We start from the raw sequence: 25,539 nt of genomic DNA, 5'->3' as shown, positions 1-25,539 counted from the left end.
GATTGGATTACACAGATGTGGGCGTGGCCTGATGTGACAGGAAGAAGCTACGCGGAGCACGTGGACACTAGGAGCGAACATCTTGAAGTAGTTACCATTGAAGTCATTGTGTTACGACCTGGCTGTTAAATGACGGAGCCACTTAACACGCTGTAAGTGTTTGGCCGCCCTTTAATGACACTGTCTGCTTTTACTGCACAAGGACTTAAGTGCCAGATGTAGGTTTTTATGCTATGATCGTTTTACTAATGATTCTCTGCCATTTTCATTCCAACCATCACTCAGTGAGTGTGAGATGTTTGATTTAATCTTGAATTAATCTTTAATGCTTATGGAAAAAACACATAAGCATGTGTTTTTTCATGAAGGTGGGATTATTTTTTTTATGTCTTTTTCCTTTTCAATTGTTTTACAGTTTGTGTTTCAAAACTGTTGCTGCCAACACAAGATGAACATTAAATTATTAATTAATTAAGTAATTAATTAAATACATAAATAGGAGGAAATATAATGTTATTGTCACTAGTTTGCACACAATTACACTATTTTATAGATAACTTGATTGAGAATGCAGGTCTGTATTAGATGTAGACCGATTAATCGGTTGGGCCAATTAATCAGCTGATATTTGTATTTATATATTAATCAGTCAATCTCTATCATATGTATGTGTGTGTGTCTGTTAGCCATCAAATCAAAGCTGCTTTTAATTAATTTGATAATGTAAAGAGTCCTTTGACACTAAAGAGTCAGAGGTCCTAGATGACTTGAAAGAGATGTAAATGAGTCATCACAGATGATGAAAGGAACAACATGTTTGTCGAAACATCTATTAATTAAGTGATCTGTTGGGAAATATTGCGTTTTAGTGCAGACATAAAATGTACAGAGACATTAGTGATGTTCAATAACTGAAGTAAAGCCATTTTTTTGTATTATATCTTATTAGATGGAGGGGAAAACGGCATCAGTTATTAGCCCTCTCTGAAAACCGACATTGATAGACAAACCCATAGCGGTTGTTATTTATTGGTTTATTTGACATTTATTTAATTATGGTTAAAGTTAGCCAAGAATTAGCCAAAAGGCTAGATTTCATTTGTAATTGTTAGTCCAATGTTGCAAGAGGCCTCGGGAGAAGCAAAACAAGTATAAAATACAATAACCAGACTAAACTTGCAATTAACTTTGGTTAAACGTTCATTGTTAATAGTTAACATGAGTGGTTTGCACGTTAGTATGAGCATGCTAGCAGTTGTGTACAAGCTAATATGAGGACAACATTAGTCAGCATAAATATGAGGTGTAATAACAGTTATTGAAATGTTACATTATAATTATGCACATTAGAGATAACATAAGGCAGCTGTGCTAACTCAGTACATCAAGAGCTGCTGTGGTGTCCACACACACACACACGGCGCTCAGCTTTGACAACAGTTTCCACAGCTCTCTTGTTTAATCCTATTACGCTAATTAGGTGCAACAGCAACAAAAGCAATCATTGATGTAATCACTGGGACTGAAGCCACTCCAGATTAAAGCACTGATGTCAGGCAGCAAAGTAAACAGCTGAGCAGCGCCTTCCAATCACTGACCCTTTAAAAAACGCTGCGTAAAGACGCAGTCAGTCCACTAGTGGAAACACAGGGACAGAGAAGACTCAGGAGATTAGTGTCCACATGTCCTTACACCAGCAGCAGCACCAGCAGCAGCAGCAGGCTTGTTCAGCTCTGTGAAACTCTGTGAAACCCTGTGAAGCTCATCTCCAGTCAGGGTTTTTGTTGTGGTTGTTGTCCAGGTGTCCTGTCACAGAAGACGGTGAAAAGACAAAATGCCGGCCGAGGGCTTCACCATTAAAAGTCGCCTCAGGAACTTGCTGCGTTCTCCTTCAGCCAAGCAGAAGAAGAGCGGGAGAGGAAACCTCAGCAGCAAGGCAAGTATCCACGTCTCCCTCTCAACACTTTCTGAGCAGAATAACCCATTCACTCTCATTTTGTAACGTGTTATAAAGTTTTATTTCAAAGTCTAATGGTTCATCAGTCTACCTTATAAGATTTTCTTAGACCAACTTCCAGTTGGCCAAAAACATGTTGATGAATGACTTTCACAAGCATTTATGAATGAAAACTAACTATTGCAGTAACTCTGAAGTAATAGCATATAATAGAAAGTGACTTTTGTCACACACACACACACACACACACATTGGATTGCGTTTGGTTTTCTGTTATCATCCGTGTTCGTTTTACAGCATGGACACAGGTACAGTCATTGGACTCAGACTCAAACAGCTGCTTCATAAATCCCCCACACAGACGGCGTGACCTCGCCAAGCCGACTGTCACGCCCTCTGATGGACTGCAGGGTCAAAGCTGATCTTTCACGTCTTCCTCTAACTACAGAAACGACATCGCAAACTATAATATGATTGACAGTATATGTCCGTTTCAAACAAGGACGTGTTTGTTTAGTAAATAAAGTTGCGCGGGACATTCTGACGAGTGTGTCTGTGCAGGTTTGAACAAGCCGACAAACGAAGTGTCCAATCGTTTGAAATCATCACATTTAGTGAGACGAACGGTGAAATATAGTGTTTTTGGAGACACAACCACTCACTCATCAGTCATTCCATCACATAAAATAACCAACCGTTTTATTAATAATACACATAAACTTATTTTTGGGACCGTCCAAAGTTTGAGCCGTACTGGGAAGGGATTGAGAAAGTAATAAAGGACATTTTAAATATTGATTTAGTTTCAGATATGCTCTCTTTCATCACAGGAGAGGTCTCTGACTCACCTACTGAAGACAGACAGTATAAAGTATATGCTCCACATTTCTCTGGTGACAGCAAAGGAAAATTATTACCCCCCATTTTGGCTCGGACCTCTGCCACCTTCTGGACAATAATGGTGTAAAATAACAAAAAAAAGTCATTTAAAAACGATGTATTCTGATAGATGGTATCCTGTAATAGAACACAAAGTTTTATTATTAATACATTTAGATTTTTATGAGCCCCTCAATTTTTCTTTTTAAGGACTGCATCCCATGCATATTAGTAAATAACAACTTTTGGCTATGTTTCACTATATTTCACATGTGACTAAGAAAATCTTAGTTTTTATTGACAATTTAAACAAAGCCGGTCCAAAAATTAAAAGACCTTTAAAACAGATGGTAATATAATACAAATAATTGTTGTAAATAATTTACAACAAGGAAACGGATTAAACAACAAGCATATTATAAAAGGGTACAAACCATACAGGTATAAAAAAACATATTTATACAGTGAGGTATTTGGAAAGTTATACATGTTTACAGTTTTTATTTAAGAGAGTAAACTGGGGAAGTGATTTTGAAATGTTTTGGTTTGTGAGTAAAATCTAAAAATTCCCTCAAAGGATAATAACATTAATTTATTAATTAATTAATTAATACAAGGTTATTATCCAGTGGTTTGAAAAATAACAAATTATGCCTTCAAGGTCCAAATTATGGGAAGAGATTGCAGATATAAAATGTGAGTGTTGAAATCATTCATTCCAAAAAATGTGTGGCTGTTTCACATTCAGAAAAACACACGAATGGAATGGCAAAATCCATCCATCTTCTCCTGCGTTACCCTCCACACGAGGGTCGTGGGGGACGCTGGTGCCGGAATGACAAAAGGAAACCTCAGTATCAGTAAGAAATGAAAATGTTGGTGGGTTACAGACAACAATCTATCTCTGTATTTGATTCATTTGTGACATCGCTGCCGTCCTGACGTCTGTATTTATCCAAACCAGCTCGACTTTCACTTCACGCAGGGAGGGAATACTTTGAAATAAAATAAATGGTTCATCCCTGCTTTGTGTCTCTGCAGGTGACGCTGGAAAAAGTTCTGGGCATCACCGCGTCAGGAAACAGCGGTTTAGCGTGTCACCCCCGATCTGGACTGGTGGCCTACCCCGCCGGGTAAGAAGAGAGACCGAGAGGAACCTTTTATTTATCTTTATCTAAAAACGATGGCCTTTGACTTACATGTTTCTGTGTGTGTGTGTGTGTGTGTGTGTTATCTCAGAGGTTCTGAGGAGGAGAGTGTTTCTCATCCTCAGGAAGGTTTCCTTTGACTCTCAGTGAGACACTGAACTAAAGATCAATGTGTCTTACTCTCTCTGTGCAAACACTCACACTTTGTTGAACCAAAAAAGAAAAGAAAAAGATCAACAGAGAACAGAGAGATGTGGTGTCAGCTGGGATTTGACTGTAGATCCTGGGTGATGACTGGGGCCCTCAGAGCGACTGTGCTCTGCTTTAAAACAAACACGAGTGTGTCTCGCAAGGCTGTAACCACTGAGAAACTGTGAACTGAGCCTCTTTTGTGTTGCTTTGAAATCCTTTCACTCAGCTTTGTTCATACTAAGAAGGTCAGGAGGGGAGAATTATGCTTGTTTATGTAATTGCTGTGTCAAGGATTGTGTGTCTGAATGGGAGGAAGCAACATTTGCTTGTGTGTTTGTGTGTGCACTTATGTCATGTGTCTGCGTCCCCCTGCCGTTTACATCTGTACAAACGTAACGTTTGACACATTTCGTCATCCTTCTTATTTCATCCCCTCATGTGTAGGTGTGTGGTCGTCTTACTGAATCCCAGAAAGAACAGACAGCACCACATTATCAACACCTCCAGGTGAGTTACACGCACACAAATAAGCATTTACTCTGAGCGACGTCAAACTGTCGGGAGTCCCACTCGGCCAGAACCTGAGTGACACTGAGCTGTCTGTCGTCTGTCTCTGTCGCTGTCACAGGAAAGCCGTCACCGCTCTGTCCTTCTCCCCTGAAGGAAAGTACTTGGTCACAGGAGAGGTGAGTCTTCGGACGCGTCAGTCAGCCCCGTTCAAACACTGACGTCCTTACACTATGCTGCTGCTGGTTGTGTGATTAAGTGTCATAGTCTTTGTGTAACTAAAGATCTGTGTGTTTTCCAGATAATTGTTTTTTTTTTTTATCTGTGTGCAATCAAATGAAACAAATGGATCACTTTATCACCAATGCTGTATCTGCTAATGATTATATACTCACACATTACTGCCCCCTCTAAACAGCTCCTCGCAGTGCAAGTCACTTGCACTGCGAATGGACTCTTTTCAAGCTTTTCCACAAAAGCCTTTTTTTTTGTCTCTTGAATTTGTGCCTGTTTTTGTGATTATTTGGACTTTGAATTTGGCAGTGAAACTATTTATTTTTGGTAAATATTACTGTAGGATTAGTGTCTGCAGTATCTCTGCTGCAGGATTTGGCAAATTAGAATTCTTCCACGTTGCAGTCATGAGCAGTTTGTGCAGGACTCTCAGGCCGTCCCTGTGTGTGTGTGTGTGTGTGTGTGTGTGTGTGTGTTAAATGTGATAATGTGCTGTGCAGTGTTTGCATTTTATTACGTGTCCTGACACACTGTGTAGTCACAGCGAGCACCGCTACACAGCGCGCTATCTCAATCCCCACTCCCGGGCCAATCAAAGGCAACGAATGACTTCTCTGTGGAAGTGGACGTGGCACGCGTGCCTGCCGTTGCCATGACAGCAGAAACCAAAGTTCAAAGACCAGATAAACTGCGGGCAAACTGTCCTGTAAAATGGCACATTTTATGAACTCCAATGTTAATGTGTCAGTGGGTATTTGAGTTAATGAACTGATACTGGCTTTGTGTTTGATTTTATATTTTACACATACATTTACTGACCAGTCTTCCCCATGCAAATGCTGCTGTAGCATTCACGTGTGAGGGATTTTGAAGAGTCTCTTCCTCGCTGCTGCACGTCTGTGATCAAAGCCGTGAGCGTCACAGCTCTGTTTGAGGATTTCCTGTCAGCCTAGGAAGAGGCGAGGGGTTTAAAATATTCCTGAGTGAACCATCTGATAAGAAACCAAACAATGGCTAATTTACACAAAAGCCAGTCTGACAGCGGACATCTTATTTCTGTCTGGTTATGGTGGATGCAGCTCTGCCGTGTTCTCCATGTTTCTGCATGCCTCTCCTCCTCTCCTCCTCTCCTCTCACCCATTAACTGACCTTCTGAAAGGTCGTTCCACCATATTAAAAAAGAGATTGCACAAATAGCCTGCTGACCTTTTGATCCTGAGAGAATAATGTGAGGGGGGTTGAAGGACAAGTAACTATGTACAGTGAGCAGCGGTCACAGGTCAGAGAGGATAATCTCATCGAGAGCTGGATAGACTGGAGTGACGGGTGACTGTGGTTAATAACAGTCTGTTCCAGTGGATTTTAAAGCATGGAGTCATGATCGTCTACTCTCTCTCACCTTCTCCCGTTTTTGTTTAATCCGCCAGAGTGGTCACCTCCCAGCCGTGAGGCTGTGGGACGTGGCCGAGCGCAGAGAAGTGGCGGCGCTGCAGGGGCACACATATGGCGTCTCGTGCGTGGCCTTCTCCCCGAACGGCAAATACGTCGTCAGTGTGGGAAACCAGCACGACAAGATGGTCAACGTCTGGGCATGGAAGGTACGTCACACTCCAGAGCAGCTCCTCCAACGATGGCTTCACTGTTTTTTTCTTTTTCTTTAACAAACATGGCTGATGTTGATTTATTCTGCAGAAAGATTTCGTCGTGGCTGTCAACAAGGTGTCCAGCAAAGTGACGGGTGTGTCCTTCTCTGAGGACAGCTCCTACTTTGTGACTGTGGGGAACAGACATGTCAAGTTCTGGTATCTGGATCACTGCAAGGCCAGCAAGGTGATCTTTCAAATCTCTCATGATCGCGAAAATAGAGACAGGTCTCCATTTGACCTGCTGTATATCATGTTGCTTTATCTGTGTACAAAAGTCCATTACATTCAAACCATTGTCAATTGATGTCACCCAATGCTGATTAAGCTTATCTGCTTCGCACGACTCTCTCTGTATTTCTCAGGATGTTTAGATGTTGCACACAGGAAGTGATTTGTTTAATGTAAAAACAGAAAACATCAACACTGTGCCAGAAATGTGAGACGAAAAATACGAAGAAGAGCGCACGGAAAGATTCAGTAGACAATTCTACTGGTAACTGGTTTTGACAGGATAAATGTTGACAGTTTCTTTTCCTGCTGCTGTATACACACAAATGCTCCCTCAGTCACATCTGATAGTATTGCTTGACAGAGCCAATATTTAGAGGAAAGACACAACATTGTTTCTGTTCATGAAGACCAAACCGGATTAACAACAAAAATCACCAGAAGTAACAAAAGTCAAAACTAAAGAATTTAATTTTCAAGTGTTTATAGCTAGTGTATTTAGTTTCTGCCTCTTAATTACACCGTGGATGTTTTAAGTATAATTTTGTGTGTTACATTTTCATCACTCGTCATCTGTAGACTGATCTGTATCAGAGCCGCTCTGTTGCCAGTTGAAAAGCGATTTTTCCTGCCAAACGTTCTCCTGCCATACACAGAGTACAAATGTTTGGTTGCCTGAAGATTATATAAACTAAAACAAAGCGATCGCAGTAAAGTGGGCGTGAAGTGGTTTTTGTCACAGTTCCTGCTTCATTGCTCTTTGTTGAACTTCACAAACTTCACACATGCTTAGAGCCCAATCTCTGGCGTTTACTTCAAGTCTCGTTTGTCCTTTCTTTGTAGCCCAAAGGAAAGGATTGAGGTTTCCTCATGTTGATGGACATTTAGTATTAACCACAGTGTGATCTAACCCTCGTCCCTCTGTGGTTATTAGGCCAGTGCTCCTGTTCCTCTCCTGGGTCGCTCGGGGCTGCTCGGTGAGCTGAGGAACAACTTTTTCTGCGATGTAGCCTGTGGGCGGGGCTCTAAATATGACTCCACCTTCTGCATTACCTCCTCTGGCCTGCTGTGTGAGTTCAACAGCAAGAGGATGCTGGACAAGTGGGTGGACCTGCGGGTGAGTTTATTAGCATTTATTTGCATGTTTTTTTTCTGTTCCAAAATGGTTTCATATCAGAAAACTAAACATTCTAACTACTAATAGAAGTTTTCCAGTCACAATAATTCAAATACCAAACCAATGTTAACAAGACCAGAAGTGGAGAAATTCATGGCATCCATTGCCAAAAATGCTCCTGGTTTTTCTATAAAACATGCATTGTTTTCGTCTTCCTTTATTTCACTCATCTACTTTGCCCTTATCAGTATTAAATATTACCTTTATTATTCCTGACAGGCAGGACACCTGTTGTTTTATTTAACAAAGAACTGCCATTGTTTTTGACTTCATTTAATAGAAGCAGGATTTCAAAATGAGGACATTGAAGGACAATACGATATGTATATGTATATATATACATATATATAGTTATTATAGTAAACTAATACAACAGTAGGAATAAAGGATTGGGAAAATGTTTTTTGTTCTCCTGGAAGCTACATAATAGCAGTGGCTTGACTTTCCCTTCAAACTTTAAACTTAACGTTCCATCTACTCCTGATTATTACTGTACATGTCAGTTTTTTCTCTTTTGTATTTACTGTGTCATTACTGGAGACTGATTTCCCTGCTGCGCCGGCTGTAAAATGAGCCGCTGATCTCTCACTTGTACCGTGTGGTGTGTTGCAGACAAGCCTGGCCCAGTCTCTGTCTCTGTCGGAGGACATGATCTTCTGTGGCTGCGCTGATGGAACAGTGCGCGCCTTCAGACTCGCTGACCTGCAATTTGTCTGCACGCTGCCTCGGCCACACCCCCTCGGCACTGACGTCGCAGCTGTTACTGAGGCCAGGTGAGGAAGAGCTCAGGCAGTGATCCACTGCAGGATCAAATGCTCTCTATTTATAGAGCTTCCTGTCTCAAGTGGCGCTGTTCCGCAGCTCCCAAAGCTCTTCTCAATTTCTTAGGGTTTAACATGTGTTGTTTAGATTGTTAGAAAAGAAATGAGCCCCTGTTTCGTTCCATTATTTCATTCCGACTCTCTCCCATCAGCCACCTGTGCTCCACCAGGACAGACGCCCGTTATCCAGCAGCCATCGCACTTACCTACGACCCCATCAGCCACTGCCTCAGCTGTGTGTATAATGACCACAGCTTGTATGTGTGGGATGTGAAGGACGTCAGCAGAGTGGGGATGTTGCACTCTGCCCTGTTCCATGCTGCTTGTGTCTGGGACCTGGAGGTAAACCTGAAAGAGGAAGTGAACGAAACTACTCTTTGAGTAGTGCGACATTTGTGGACGGCTGCTGGCTCAGAACCTCTGTGCTGGTCATCGACTGAGTTACTGATTCAGACGAAACTTTGTGCCAAAGCAGAACACTCTTGGCAGTGCCGTGCGTGTGTGGGACACACTAATGGATATTTTGGAAATATTTAGCTGTTTGTGGTTAGAATTATTGACATCTAATTTACAATTAACAATTCCAATAGATACAGACGGATCAAAAACATGCAAATGTGGGGGATTAGTCAAATTGTCCTTAGTCCTGTGATGGACTGACGACCTGTCCAGGGTGTGACCCCGCCTTTCACCGTGTGTCAGCTGGGATTGGCACCAGCGACCCTCATGTGGAGGAGAAAGTGGTAGATGAATGGGTGGTTTATTCAGAGCTTTTTTTGTAAGCTTCAACTTCAAAAACCTGAAATGTCCTTCCATTTGTTCTTCTTTAGAAACATGGTGACGCAAGATAGAGGCGTCCATCAAACAAGCCCCTTACACAAAGTACCTACCATTTAAAGCTACACTTATTGGTAGTTTATTCAGTTTCTGCCAATAAATCGTCCTAAATGTTACACAACAGACCTCCGAAGAATCGATACATGAGTATGATAAGTTTCATTGTGTTTGACAGAAAAGACAGTTTAGGTTTGCTGATAGTAGGCAGTGCCTATTTTTAGTAAAACTGCATTATTATAGTTCATAATTTATCCATCCAACTTCTACCACTTTCTCCTCCACATGAGGGTCATAGGGGGTGCTGGTGCCAATCCCAGTAGACATAGGGCAAAAGGCGGGGTACACCCTGGACAGGTCACCAGTCAATTTATGGTGTCTAATTTACCTAATCCCCAAATGTTTTCGGACTGTGGGAGGAAACCAGGGAACCTGGAGAAAACCCAGTTTATCCTCTTGCTTCTGTAATTTACAGCCTCTTCCATAGATGAACACTAACTCCTCTCCGCTCTTGTCCTTCATCAGGTTTTCCCAGATGTTCCTGCAGAAATGGCGGCCGGTTTGTCATCAGGTGCGTTCCTCACTTGCTCAGCTGATAACACCATCAGACTGTGGCGCATGGAGGACCGGCCTGAGACTCCGAACGTCCTCAGCAGCGTGAGTTTGGCATCCCTATCTGTCTGCCCTCATGTCGTATAACTGAAAGTAATGACATTATTAAATGTGTATTCTCCCTGTGCTGATGTAATGTCTCTGTACATAATTGCTTTGTGTGCAGGAGCTCCTGAATGTAATCTACATAGATGGAAGCACGGCTGCATTACTGGATCCTGAGTCATCTGTGACAAACGTTAGTGCAGATAAATCAGGAGACGGACAGACGACAGAAAGCGGGACAGGCATCAGGACCATCTGTGTCAGTCCAGACGGTAAACACCTCGCTTCAGGAGACCGCAGTGGGATGCTGAGGTAGGACGTGGTCGAGTATTCTCAGAGTTTGAATGACAGGAAAAAGAAAATACACAAAAAGACGATACTACATTATGTGAAATGACTTCTAATCTACACCACTTATGTCCCTGTTTGGACATGAATCACATCACAAGTATCCATTGTCGAGGGGTAATTGTGGATTTTTCCTCAATTGGTCAACATTCAATAGCCATGTCTGTAAGTTTTGAGGTAAATAATTAAATGGGGATGGAAGGGACGAGGATGCAAACGGTGAAGTTGACATCACCACTCCTACAAAAAAAACCCGAAGCCAGTGCTGTTACCATAAAACTGTACTGATCTATTTACCACTTTAAAACCACAGACGACACATTTGCACAAGCACACTTTGCATTACCCTAAATACGCGACGGTTTGTGCTATTGGGGAAATTTCAGCGGTTTCTGAAAGCTGCACGTCAGAGCCGACATGTGGGTATTACGGTAATCTCACTTGCACTGTTCCAGGAAACAAATCTTTGTCACCAGAGAGGAAAGAGTTGAAAAAACACCTGTACATACAGCAGTTTCCATTTTCACTTCACCCCACAGAGTGGAAGTGAAGTATTGCTTTTAGTGGCTCTGTGTGTCTGTCTATTTGTTTGTTTGTGCTTCGACATTTGCACTTGCACTTGCCAATATGACCAACAGAGGCCGCCAGAGGCTTGTTGCGCGTGAATGGGCTGAAGTCTGCCATCTCTGATTGCCTTGTTTGTCCTGTTTTTGGACATTGAGACAAAGACTCAAACACATGTTATTTTAAATGATGTTTTATACTGTTCAAATTTCAAATTTAACACGCAAAGTGTTTTTTCTCAATAAAACCTTTTTGTTTTTCTTCATTTTAAATTGTTAATAGACTATTGTAACATAAATAACTGCCAGATATTGAAAGTTATTCTGGAAAAATTGGCAAAATAACTTTTTTTTCTGGCCCTTTTATGGTTAATATAAGCTAAACATTCCAGACGGCCATTTTGAGGCTTAGATGTTAAAGGGTTAAAACTGATCTGGAAGTGTATGCCTGCAAATTATCATAATGTTTAACATCTTAATCTTTATTCATTTTTAAGGCAGCCAACCACTTGTACTTGATATGAACACCGTCACAAACTAACATCTGCATGTATCTTGTGCAGAGTTCACGACCTCAGCCGCATGGAGGAGATTCTGAAAGTGGAGGCCCACGATGGTGAGATCCTCTGTCTGGAGTACAGTAACCCAGAAACAGGTGCGTGCAAACACATGTGACATAGAGTTCACTTATTGTGCCATATTTAATCTCTAATTAAACGATCCCTCTCAGGTCTGAATCTGCTGGCCACAGCGAGCAGGGACCGTCTGATCCATGTGCTGGATGCTCAAGACGACTACAGTCTGGTGCAGACACTCGACGAGCACTCCTCGTCTATAACAGCCGCGCGCTTTGCTGGTGAGCCACTCGAGACTCTGTCAACATCTGACAGCTAATCTGTTCTTAATCCTCGCCTTTATCTCCACTCAATACCACACAAAGTCCCTCTTTAATTTTTGCTGGCAGCACAGTTTGTTTAAATAACGCACAGCGACTCTTGCGTGTGTACTCAGGTGGAGCCTTGTTTGTGATGAGCCCTTTATGTTATGCACTGATGCACTTTATGTTCTCTGTCACAAAAACCACAGGTAACACTTTAATCACAGTAAGGGTACATTAATTAATGCTGTTATCAGCATTTATTTATTTAACTAACGGTTTATTCTGGTAAGTAAAGGTATTAATTCATACATTATTCAATAATGGTTAAAGCTACTGTTAATGTTAGTAATAACAGTTAACTGACTAAAAAGTACAATACAAGCTGTAAGTAAGTGTAAAAGTGGTTCTTTAGTTGACATTTATTGAAGATAAAGTTTGTGAATTTCCCTGAAGTGACACTTCATTTATATACTAAATAATATATATAATATGTATATATATATATATATATATATATATATATATATATATATATATATATATATATATATATATGTATGTATGTGTGTGTACTGAAAAACAAGTAATTTTTCAATCATTTTCTTTGGTCCTCAGCCACTGAGAACAAGGTGAGGATGATCAGCTGTGGGGCAGACAAAAGCATCCATTTCCGCACTGCACACAAGGTAAGACACAAACAAAATACCAAATACAAGCTCATTGTAAAATCACTAACTAAATATGTGCTGTGTCATATACCAAAACTAGAACTACACTAATGTTTTATACACCAAATAGAATATTTGATCACATTTTCATTTCATATAGAAGCAATAAAACAGTTTGAGGCTCTAGTCTGAATTTTAAAATCACTGTCTAATAATTTGTTTCTCTGGATTACCCCCCTACTTCGCTGGAGAGGGACACTGCAAGAGGATTACATGATTACAGGCCGAATATACAGTATTATCCCATCTGAGAGAAAAACTGGACACAGCAGCAAGGCCCTAAAAACATGAATGCAACATTATGAATAAATACCCAGCAGATGACAAGGACAAAAACAAAAAAACAACACAATGCGTAATACAAAACAGACAAAGATGGGCCTAAATCCAGGATCCAGACAAAAGTGTGCAGGTTGCATCATTCGTGCTAATTCAGCATATTAATTGTACAGAAAAAGGAGAGTTGTCGTACCAGCTAATCTTGGTTCATTTTCTTTTCTTTGCCATTTTCTAGCTTTAAACAATTTTTTTTCCCCCTTTAATTCTTTCCGTCGTGGCCTAACTAACTAACTCTGCACCAGCACAGCTGTAACACACTGCATGTCGCCTCTTTGTGAATACGACTCAAGGAGAGCAACAAAGGAGACTCTGTGCTGCGTTCTTTCCTCTCTTTGTTTCTGTGTCACTGGGGCAGCTCTCTGTTTGATCAGACCAGCGTGCATTACAACATTCTTCCCAAAGTCAAGACACAATTCAGGTCGCCGCGTGTATGCGACACAGAAACAGCGCGTTAAGTCTTGAGCAGAACCTCGACCCGTTCAATCACGTTCAATGAGATGTCGTCTTTTTTTTCTTTTTGTGTTACAAACAGCGTGTTCTCTGCAAGACAGTGAACCGTTTTTCTAAGGTTTTTCCAATGACGCATGATTGCCTTCTGTTCGGAGGCACTGACACTGATTTTCTATTGTGTTTAAAAACACTTATTTTCTTTGCCGAGCACATTCGTTCCACGGAAATCTTTATTGAGGCCGACGCCGAATGCTCCGTCTGTTTTGAAGCATGGTGTATGAAGCCATTTACAGATAATGATGTTTATTCAAACTGAGATCTGAATGCCAAAATTGTGCTTTTTCGCCAACTCCTCGAGCATTGTCGCTGGTTTCCTGTATCCACCCACTTCATTTCAGTGTGTAAGCTTTAGCGACATCTGTCGGTGAGACTGCAGATTGCAACAAATGCAGGATGCCTTTCACTCAAGCGCATCAGGGAGCTACGGTGGCCCTCGCATACCGGAAATGATCTTCTGTTGTTCCAAGCGTCCGTAAAATGATTTCTTATATCCTCCCACGAAAGTGGATCCACTCTTAACTTCTGCTCCATGATGTGATGATCCTGCACAATAACTCATGCAAACCTGCTCAGTAGCTTATTTAATAAGACAGACAGTCAGACAAGCAGCATCAATAAACAGAACCTCCTTTGTGGACGTGATTACAGTTTATCGTTTCTGTTTGCACATACTGCGCAGATAGAGAGGATGTATCAGTAGGATGCAGTCGCAGTATTACAGTATGTAGTTTATGCAGCACCTTGTTATTTAACGCTAAAGATACAGTGCAGCCTTGACACTTTTTCCTTTGTCTTTTTTTAAGACTGACAGAGGAACAGAGTTCAGGCGCTCTCATCACACGGTGAGGAAGACCGCGCTGTGCGACATGAGCGTCGACCCCACTTGCAACTACGCTGCTGTCGGCTGCCAAGACCGCTGCATCAGGTGAGTGTGTGCAGGCGTCTACACTTTGACTTTGTTAAGAAAAACAAACATTTTTGAAGTTTCTTGTTTTTCCCGATTTCCAGGATTTTCAACATCAGCAGCGGCAAACAGAAGAAGCTCTTCAAAGGCTCGCTGAGCGAAGACGGCAGATTGCTCAGGGTAACATTTCTCTCTCTCTCTCTCTCTTTCTCTCTCCGGCGGCGTCCGCGCTCTCGTTCATTTCCTGTGCACACAGATCATAAATAGAATGCCTCTGTGTTTGCTGTTGACAGGTGCAGATCGATCCCTCGGGTCAATATGTTGCCACGAGCTGCTCCGATAAAAGCATCAGTGTCTTTGACTTCTACACTGGGGAGTGTGTGGCCACAATGTTTGGACACTCTGGTAACAGAGCACACACACACACACCTTTATCTCACATACACATAATTCATGTAGCCACACTGAGCAGAGACTAAATGACACATTTATAGCAGTAGGCAACAGGATATATCACCCAGCATTGCCAGGGGCGATAAAATAACCAAACAGCCATCTTCTCTGTTTCGCAGACATTGTCACTGCGATGAAGTTCACAAACGACTGCAGGCATTTGATTTCGGTGTCAGGTGACAGGTGAGAAACTCCACTGGTGTTGTTGTGTGTTGTTGTACGAGACGATCCTGTGTTTAAATGACTCTTATGATGTGACACCTTCCAAATTAGTAATGTAACTCTAAAGCAGGGCTATGATTATAAGATATCTAAACAATAGTTTCAGTCTCTCTACCCCTGCAGTGAAATATATATAATTTGGAATAAAATCAGGGTGGGAAATAGAAATTATCTACAGCTTATGCTGCTGCAGGAGGAAATGAGTGAGGAAATGTGTTTGCAGACAGTTTCCTCTATAGTCAAGCTGAAATGACATGCTGAATATTTAATGCCTGGATGCTTTTATCTCGTAGCTGTATCTTTGTGTGGCGGCTGGCTCCAGAACTGACAATGAGCATGAGACAGAGGCTCTGTCAACTCAGACAAAACCCAAACACTCGGGCCACAAAGACCTCTGGTCTCAGGTGACGACACACAGACCGACAACCAAAAACTGATCGTGTAATCACAGAGAGAAAATGTCTCATTTTTTGTTGTGCGATGCTGTGACGGTGTTACCGCAGGCGGGAGGTGTACAGTGCGCCCACTCTGAGTGGTTTGTCCTCGGACAGTGACCGCGAGCACGAGGGGGAGGATGGAGCGGAGAGCACCGACCCTGAAGACAACGCGAGCACTGCTTCCTCTGACGGCAGCCACGGAGAGGAAGACTCAGGTATAAGAATTCAAACCCAGACATTAATCCAGATGTTTATCCATGGAAGTCATTCAAATAATTAAAGCATAATTAAAGCTTCCAAAACATATTGGATGTAAAGTTCCTCTTGAAAGATTTCTTGAGTCTTCTTCCGTGATGACTCAATGAAGGAATGATAATCTACCCAGACAATAACTAAAGCAAAATGTTTGCAAACATCCGGCCTGTTGCAGTGTCCTTGACCTTTAACCTTTGAGCAAAGGGCAATAGAATTATAAAAATCAATCCAGACATCAAAGATACATGTATAATAATAATTAATATTATTCTTTTAACAACTTGTATAAACATTCTGCTCCTTCGTTCACCAGGAGACTCCGATGAAGCACAGGACTGGGGTCTAAACAAGGTATGTTGTTAAATTCAAAAACATTCTTCATCTTCAACAACAGAATTGTGACATTTATTTGCATAGTTCATTAAAAATGTTTTTTTTTTACTGTAGTAGTTTTACTATTTACGTCTACTGTACCAACTCTTTGCTGTCAATACTTAAGAGCAGTGCTTTCTAAACCTCTGTAGCTTTAAGGTTAGGATTCATTTTAAATCACATGTTTTTTGGTTTTTTTTAAACTGAGGTAGAGATAATTATGCAAAATTCACAAATTACACTGTTTTTCCTTTATTGTTGTTTGTAAAAAACAAACAAAGGGAACTTTGAACTGTGACCTATTTCCAAATTTCACTAATTGTGTACATTTTTCAGTAGTTTTTGCTCAGTTTTGTTTATATATTTAGATTCAGATCAGATTGCCTATAGGTTGAGCTGGAAAAAAGGATATAATGCACTCTATACTGCACATTCTTATAGCCTCTGTATATATGCTTTAACATAGAAATGCTCTGTGTTCTAAGAAAAGAAAAATATCATATATCATCATAATAATCATAAAACCTTATCTGTTTTTTATCAAATTAATTGTAACTTAACTGATGAGGCCTGTGTTGTGTTTCTAATTAACTGTGGTTATTTGCAAACACTAATCATATTTAATTGGGCATCATTTAATAAATTTAAAATAAATGTTATTCCCCATGTTTTTGATGTGTTTGCTAAAAAGAAGAATACCTCTAAGGCCCATCAGTGGGCTGCAGCCTACACTATAAGAAGCACTGCATTAGAGGGACTGAAGTAGCTTAAGGATCTCAGGCTTATATCCACCAAACATGAGATTAAATCCTCTGTAACGTGCTGGAGGTGGGGGCTGAGTCTTAAAAGTGATTTTGGAAATCTCTCTTAAATACACGGGGGGAAAAAATGAGGACACCAAAAATGACACCACACAACCTGACATACATCGACTCTTTATTGTCATTTCCCGAATGTCTTAAAGTAAAGTTTTGGGTTTACTGTTTTTAATTCTGTGCAGCATGGAGTCATTGACCAGGTCATCCCCGACACTGCGAGGCGTCCTCGGAGGCGCTGGTCTCATCTTATGGGCTCCCTGAAGATTAAATCCATGCTGGACCTGAGGCAACTGGAGACCTTTGCTCACAAGAATAATCCTCCTCATGACAGACAGACACAGAGACCGAGCTCGTCCAGTCTGCAGGAACTGCTGGTACGCAACCAAGTGGCAAGCGGCCAGTGCCGTTTTAGGGTTTTTAGCAGCTGGATGTTCAGACATGGCACCTGCAGCCTGGCTCCTATTCAACAGAACCAGCTGTCAGTCACACTTTAACATAATTATCCTAACTGACATTGTGTGCTAGAAGACTCAAAACTAGTGATTGAGATAATTAACACCTCAGAAAATGTTTATCAAGTAAGAAGTAGTCTCAGATTCCCTTAGACTTCCTAGATTAGTTCGTTCTGCAACCTGAGGAGACGCCCCCTGGTGGCTATTCCTATGTGTTTCACGCTAAAAAATGGACTCCATTCATTTTTTTATGTATGCTCCATGGTTATAACAATATATGTAAGTGATTTGACTGCTTCACAAAGTCACTCATGCTCATTCTGTGCAGCAGCAGTTGGACGAAAGCTCCCAGAGACATCAGCCCCGGTCACAGGCAGACATGCTGTCCTCACATCCATCCAAGGGCATCATGGGACATGACGGAGCTGCGACGTTCCCCGAGGACAACGAGGACAATACAAGACTGCGGGGCAGGTAAACCTCGGCCTTTCATCACAGTGACCGTGAAAGAGAAAGAAAAAGTGCCTTTCTATTCTTAGTTTAATGTCTCTCTCTCCCCCCCCCCCCCGCCCTTCACTCCCTCCATTGTTTCCAACTCTCTTCTGTGTGTTTTCATCCATCAGCGACTCCACGGTGAAGGAGCAGCACTGCAGGATGCAAGGACGAGGCCCGTGCAGCGAGAGCCAGGACAGCAACAGCCCGGACAGTGGCTGCGCCCTGGAATATGAGGTTACGGAGTCCAGTCTGGACCAGGTGTTTGAGGGTGAGAAAGACAGAAAGAAACACATCTATGCTTTAATCAGTGCACCTTAAACATACATGAGACATGTAAGCTACTTTGAAACCGCACAGTACCAACAAATAAATGGAAACATCTTTATCCATATAATAATGCTTACATTTTGCACCTCCTAGTGGTCGCATCAGAGAAGACACAAACTTCCCCAGGATTATACAGTTTCTTCAAACTAAAAGAACTACTTTAACATTTAAGATTTTTATAACTCTGTTAATTTAAGGTGATGAAACCACACTATGATTCACACGTAGTGGTTGCAGGTAAAGCAGAGGAATTTAAAAATAGAGATTAAAGTCACATTTGGGCTGTATTTTTTTATTTATTTTTTAATCTGCTTACATTTCTGTTTCAATTCATCAAGACACATAAAAGTGCACATAGAAGCCACAGTATGTCTTCTACTCACTATAGCTGAAACCTTCTCAGTGGGATTTGACCACACAGAGGCAGAGAGAGATTATTTTCTCTCATTTTTCAGACCTGATGGAATACATCACATAATAGCCTAATGCCACGTACAGTGAGTCCCAGTGTTCTCTCTGGTCATTTGTGAGGGATTATCTGGAGAAACAGTCCATTGCACACGTTCTTTTCCTTTGCCTTTCAGATTCTGCTGACGTGGATTCCCTGAGCCAGGACAGTTCCGATGAAGACAGGGAGGAGGAGGAGGAGGAGGAGGAGGAACTGAGACAAAAGGCAGAAGTGACGAGCATCGACGAGGCGCTGAGGACCGTGGCGTTTACCGCCGATCGCAGGCAGGAAGACTTCCTCAAGCAGAACTTTGAGATGCTGGCAGAGCGCGGCAGCACAGGTCAGACAAGACAAACACACAGAGCACAGTCATAGACATGATGCATTCCTTTGCCCCTTTCACAATGATAATGCCTAATCCTAAAACCTATGTCTAATTCAAACCACCACAATGAAACCAAGAGCAAACCCTGAAAAAGACCCACGAAGTTCCCACAAATGTCCTCACACAAAACGGGCGCTCACAGCTACAAAAACACACACGCACAAAATATTGATTGTCTCAAAGTTTCTCTTGTTCTGTAGCTTTTTCGTTTTTCTCCTCTCTGGGCATCATCTCTCTCTCAAGTGTCTCCAACTTTTTCTCCTCTAATGCCGATTGTCTGTCCACAGCTGAGCAGAGCCGAATCCCGAGGCTCAGTATGTCTTCACGCTTCCGAGCCAGAGGACACAATAACAGGTACTGCTGACCGCTCCAGATCATGTACTCGCAGCTATAATTACCAATCTGTGTGGACTTATTCACACTGCTCTGCTAAACCATCTGGAAAGACTATATTTCATTGTTGTCATTCTGAGAGGGAGAACATTGTTATTATCCTTATATACCTATAATATGTATTCAATGGAAGGAAACATGTTTTATAAAAGTTCCCTTGGCATCAATAATACCTACTCACCTACTTACTTACTTACTTACCTACCTAGCCAGCTACCTACCTACTTACCTTCCATGTGTACGATTGCAGGGTGATTTGTTTTTGAAGAAATATTTCAATATTTTCTGGATATTCGCTTATTCACTTTCCTGCCTAAGGTGAGATGAGGACATTTCTTCAGTAGAATCATTTATAGTCATGAAGTGTGTTCATCATTGCAGAACCAGGGACGTCAGCTAGTGTGGCTTTGTTCATCCACCCACAACTCACTCACTCACTCACTCACTCACTCACTCACTCACTCACTGGCAGCAGCTTCTATCCAACAAATTATCCAGTTCATAAAACTTAGTCAAACATCCAATTATCTTTTTTTTACACTTTGCATATTGTGCAAATAAAATAATCAAGATGTATTGTGATACTGAACTTAAGGTGATTTTGTGCAAGCTGACTGCTGGCATAGATTTAGTGATGGATAATATCTTTCCTTTTAAACCAACTCTTTATCCCTCTAGTTGCACTGATCTCTGAATCTCTGTACCTTATATACAAATACATTATTATATTTAATACAATGTGAATCAGAACCACCCATATGTGTGCAAACATACATGAAATGTGTGTTCTCACGCATTAAAAAGAAACAAGACAACAAAACCAAATCATTAAATTGAAGGATAAATTCAATCCTGTATGTAGAACACTTTAAAGCTCAGTTTAACCACAGTTGGTAGCCAGTCAATATTTCTTGTGCTCATTCATTTGGTAAGTTTCATACGCCGGTAAATCCAAAATGAAGGATTGCAAATACTGAAATCCCAAGATAACACATTTGACATTCATACACTGAGATAACGCATCAAGTATCTCTTTCTGTAGAGACTCACACTGTGTATTTTGCTCATCTGCTCCTCTAACCTGGTGTTGACACTTCTCTCTGTGTTGGGGCAGCGCCTCCATTAAACAGTGTCCAGTGTCAAAGGTGCAGCCCATGATGGACAATAACCACAGCGGAAACAGAGAGGACAAGTCCTCGGACAGGATCGAAGGACCAGAGTAAGACCGTGTGGGAGCTGTGAGGACATTGTGCAGATTAGGATTCATATATCAAATAATTGTTGTGAAACATTGTTTGGTGTACAGAGCATGAGTGTAGTCAGTAAGCTATGACATAGACCAGGCCATATATTCCCAGATGATGAACTATGGCAACACACCCATAACAATTCTAACTATTTTTACTGCTATTTTTATCATTTATATTATAATTATTACATAAATATTATTTTGAATAAGCCACTTTAAATGTGTTTAATGAATCACAACATCATCGTATGCACGTGTTATTTTAAAATATTGGATAAAAAAGCTGGAAATAAAAGAAATACCTCTGTGACCGTCTGTTGGTGCCGTTCCTGGGAATGATGGAGACAACAGTGATGTTTCACATGTGTCGTGCTGTCATTTACAGACTGGATATGGTTTAACGCCTCTCAAACCATCACATACATGCAAAGAAACGAGAAGAAACGCCTCAAGTGAATTATCTTTGCCATATTGTGTCTATTGTGGGATTTTTGTGAAGTGATCTTAAAGAGGAGGTGTTTGTCCCAGCAGGGTTGAGAAGGACGGTTCTCCTGTCCTTAGAGCCAAGAGGACGTCAAGGTCCCACCTATGGAGACTGTCCAGCCCTTCACTCACAGTTCATGTGGACAGAACCACATGTTTGATGAAATCCAAGTCTGTGCAGGACCTGGCCTCAGACCGTATGTTTCAGCATCTTTGAGTCCATAAATATGTTGTCAATTTAAGTCAAATGAGTTTGTTTAGCTTTAGATAATGATTGATTGATGATGTGCCTTTTTTTCTCAATGCAAAACTGATTAAGCTCCACTTTGTCATCTTTTCTCCAGCTCTTCGCTCACCTGTGCCGTCTAGTGACCGGAAAGAGTTCCACAAGAGACCTCAGCATCTTTTCCTGGCTCATGACTCTTCCGTGCCGTCCTTCCACTTTTCCTCACCCTCCTCTGGCTCACCACAGTCTCCCCGCTCCCCGTTGCCTTGGGAGTGCCCCAAACTCAAGCTACATCACTCCTACATGAACCCCACTGCCAGCTCCATGGCCAAAAGTAGCCGCTCCTCAATGGGAGAAGGTGTTCAGACTCCACCTTCTTCTCCCCCCTTCTCTAAGAGGAGAAGGTCATCTTGGGAGCTGGAGATGGAGACCCCACTGTTGGCTTCTTCTCCAGTCACTGCTTTCCCCCCTCCTGTCTCTGCTTCATCATCATCATCATCATCATCATCATCATCATCATCATCATCTGTCTTGCTGTCTCCATCAAAAAGCCCCTCTCCTTCCTCTCCTTCCTCTCCTTCCTCTCCCCCCTCTCCCCATCGTACAGCCACAGCTTCACCCACTCCTTTTACCCAGAACATTCCACCCTCTCGCATCCCGCTTCCCAGGCATCCTCTCAGCCCGCGACGCAGCCTCTGCCTGGAGGTGAAACCAAACTCAAGTGGGTCTCGGGGCCTGACGAGATCTTCAACACCTACACCAGAGCCTCAGTGTGACATCCCATCACACAAACAAGGTGAGACAGACCGTAATGGACCATATATACTGTACACACACAGTTATGGAATTAAATTCCTAATAAGACACGTGCTGCCTTGTGTTTGTCATTTTCAGTCACGGGTAGACATCTGTCTTTATGTTTGGATTCGTCTTTTCAAAGTTCACTGCCAGTGATGCAGAGGAGAGATAGAGGCTCCGTCTCTAAGAGGTACATCACCTGCTCTTCACGGTAAAAACAGTAGTGCTGATAAATATTGGTCTGACAGTGCTTTTAAATATAGACAAATGTTTGTTTTACATCAAACAGACTGAGGGAACAGCAAAGTTGCTCTAGTAAAGTTGCTGATAGTATTGCTTGACAGCACACATAACCTTCACAAAAACAAACAGAAGCAGCATAACAAAAGTTGTGCACTGCAGCTTTAATTACACGTGTTGGTGAGTTTTGGACAGATTTACTTTTTGCGACCGGTTAAACCTCCTCTAAGAACAAGAAGTATTAAGGTCAGCTGAGCTTTATTTAACCACCTTATACAGGAGTGTTGCTGAATTAAAAAAGTTTCATAGATGTAACTTCCTAAATGAACATATCAGAATTTACTTGATACTAAAACTAAGGCAAATGTTTTTTCTCAGTCCCAGCAAACTAGAACAGCATGGTGGAGCTGAAGAGCGCCCTCTGGTGTCTGAAAGGGTCCACATGGTGAGCACTGACCCCGAACCAGGTCTGTCAGACACCGAACCCTTTTATTAACCTGTCCGTCACAAATGCTGCTCCTCTTCATCACTGCATCTCACACTGATCATTCTTTGTCCGTCTGTATGCGAGTCATGTCCCCTCCCCATGTTTGTCTTGGTGTCCTCCCGCTGTCAGTAGTGTGAGCACAATGAAGACGATGATGCTTTTTGGTGTGTTTATCCCTCATGTCTCTGTCTTTGAAGGTCAAATATATCGTTCTTTTTGCCACCATTCAACAAATCAAACATGAAAAGCTTTGAAATTGACATTTGAAATGTGAAACATAACATTTGGGAAGTGCTCTCCTTTATCTGACTCAGAAAGCCTGTCTCTATGCTACCTTGTGGTGATAATACAATGATAACCTTTTATTTAAAATGCTGTTGTGACATAGAGCGGCGTTTCCCAACCTTTTTCCACAATATAAATCATTACAAGAGCAAACGGGGGCTAATTTTACTGCCATTTCTGTAGCACCACTCAGAAACCACTCAATTATTTTGAACAGGTGAACCAAATGTTTCCAAGAGATTGATGTTTTATTTACAATATATAAACATAAATCCTGAGTCAAGGCCAAAACTAGTCTCTGGAAATGACTGATATATACTATATAGCCCCAGTTAATTGTTTTTTTCCACATTACTCAGTAAACTATTAGTGTTCTAATGCTGCATGTGGATGGATGCCTTCATCCTGCTGTTCGTGCCTCTTCACCCGCTGTTAAGTGAACAGACCTGCCTCACAAAGACGACTCGTTCTCATTTCATTTCAGTTTGAAAACACAGTAGCCACTAATGCCATTAAGTGCTCTCTGCCTCCTCGTGTTGTCGTGTTATTTGTTTGCGCTGTGATTTGCGTCATGCAGTGCTACACTTGAAAGAGTCATTATCTCTGTGTCTCTCTCTCTCTCTGCAGAATACAGCATCACCTTGGAAACTTGCAGGCAGACTGTTACTGAGCTTCACCACCGTCTAAAGAAAACAATCATGCTCTACACTACGGTCAGTGAGTGTGTTTCCATCCAAGTGTGTGTGTGGGAACAAAATGAGAGGAAGAGGAAGACAATGAAGATAAAGAGAGGATAACTAGAGACAATTTATTTGACATATTACATGCCAGTTGCTACTGTCACTCTAATGTTTCCTTCATTGTTAAAGGGCATTGTTCCCACTTGGTCAAGTGAAGAATAAGCTGCTGTTTTAATTCACATTCTATTACAAAGTTGGATTAAATTAGATTTTTTCAGACTTTTTAGCTCATAAAACTTGACAGAAACACAGTAAAGAGCAGTGTAGGGCTTTTACTGTATTTTCTGTGAAGGAAGTGACTTTGACCTTGACTTTCTGTCAATTGTATACATTTTTTTTACAATCTCAACTTCCTCTGTTGAAACTCTCAGATCCACTGTCTGTTGATCGAATAACACATTTATCTCAGGAAATTAGTAAAAAAACAAACTGTATATTTTTTGGGTGAAGTGGCCCTTTAATAACTGCATATACATGTGTATAGATAAATAATATTTTATTCTCAGCAGGACAACATATGTAAATAAAAGAAGTGCTGCTTCCCTCTATTACAAATGCAGTAATTTGCTGCTTTTGTTTTTGTAGTACATGGCAGCAAAATATTTATTGATTATTCACTGGATTCCTCATGAAGTAATAAATAAAAAATGGCCATCACGAGTTACAAAAGTCTGTGATAGATGTCTTGTTTGTTTCATTAATAATTCAACCCCCAAAGATATTTATATATAGAAGCAGCACATTATCATAAGTGAAAACTGGAACCGCAGTGTATTCGTAGTATATACGGTTATAAAGATTTCTGCTGCTCAATGAACTGAGCATGGTTTCACTTTTTGGATTATTTGATGAAAAATGAAGGAAAATAAAGGTTATCTGAGTGTTTTTGTATTTTATTATTTCAGTGAAACACGTGTAGTTTCATCTGTAACATGATAAACAGATTCTGGTTATATATCTGTGTGTCTGTCTGCACCAGGTCCTACAGTGTGACCAGCAGCTCAGTGAGGATCAGCCGCTGATGAGGTCACTTCTCTCTGATGCCCTGCTCACGGTCAAGACTGAGCTCGACTCTCTGCTGCCCCCTACCTCACAGTGTGAGACATCACCGGTGGAGCAGGCGGCGAAAGGCGAGGGAGACAAGGCCCTGGCTCTGCTGGAGCAGTACGCCGAGCTGCTGCTGAAGTCTGTGGAGAAGAGGCTGGAGAACAAGACCTGACTTCTCCTCTGCACGCGACCGACACAGGCAGGACTCAGACACATGAACAGCAGCACTGTCGTTTGTACAGAGATGTTTAGAAACTGTAAAGAAACAGATGAGATTTTATTATAAAGATTTATAACTGAAATAATACTGAGTAAAAATGTTGCCTTACCTTTCAAGCCGGTATTGATAGTTTTGTCTTTATTTTCCACTTAAAA

The 25,539-nt window shown here is 41.4% G+C and overlaps 1 protein-coding gene across 6 annotated transcripts; it reads left to right on the top strand.

Moving 5' to 3' along the window:
* The first annotated feature begins 72 nt into the window (after positions 1-72).
* On the top strand, positions 73-25,500 carry LOC131444083 (mitogen-activated protein kinase-binding protein 1-like). 6 transcript variants are annotated; one of them, XM_058614214.1, is made up of 34 exons: positions 73-152; positions 1,802-1,936; positions 3,878-3,969; positions 4,621-4,683; positions 4,805-4,862; positions 6,345-6,515; positions 6,610-6,747; positions 7,726-7,908; positions 8,581-8,741; positions 8,942-9,131; positions 10,149-10,280; positions 10,402-10,592; positions 11,755-11,846; positions 11,922-12,047; positions 12,687-12,757; positions 14,452-14,573; positions 14,657-14,732; positions 14,846-14,957; positions 15,125-15,188; positions 15,521-15,631; positions 15,731-15,879; positions 16,233-16,270; positions 17,292-17,483; positions 17,890-18,035; positions 18,185-18,324; positions 18,968-19,171; positions 19,504-19,570; positions 20,724-20,828; positions 21,387-21,538; positions 21,686-22,363; positions 22,462-22,576; positions 22,984-23,072; positions 24,005-24,090; positions 25,097-25,500. In XM_058614214.1, exons 2-34 carry the CDS (start codon positions 1,835-1,837, stop codon positions 25,334-25,336), a joined length of 4,656 nt encoding a protein of 1,551 aa, XP_058470197.1. In that variant the 5' UTR covers positions 73-152; positions 1,802-1,834; the 3' UTR covers positions 25,337-25,500. The 6 variants fall into 6 exon arrangements, with proteins under 6 accessions (XP_058470197.1, XP_058470199.1, XP_058470200.1 ...); XM_058614216.1 differs by lacking the exon at positions 73-152 and adding an exon at positions 209-284; XM_058614217.1 differs by lacking the exon at positions 73-152 and having other exon boundaries at positions 1,647-1,936; positions 17,893-18,035.
* The last annotated feature ends 39 nt before the right edge of the window (positions 25,501-25,539 follow it).

This window comes from Solea solea, chromosome 17 (assembly GCF_958295425.1).
Source record: "Solea solea chromosome 17, fSolSol10.1, whole genome shotgun sequence".
Classification (NCBI taxonomy): domain Eukaryota; kingdom Metazoa; phylum Chordata; class Actinopteri; order Pleuronectiformes; family Soleidae; genus Solea; species Solea solea.
This window is presented reverse-complemented; position numbering and strand designations above follow the sequence as displayed.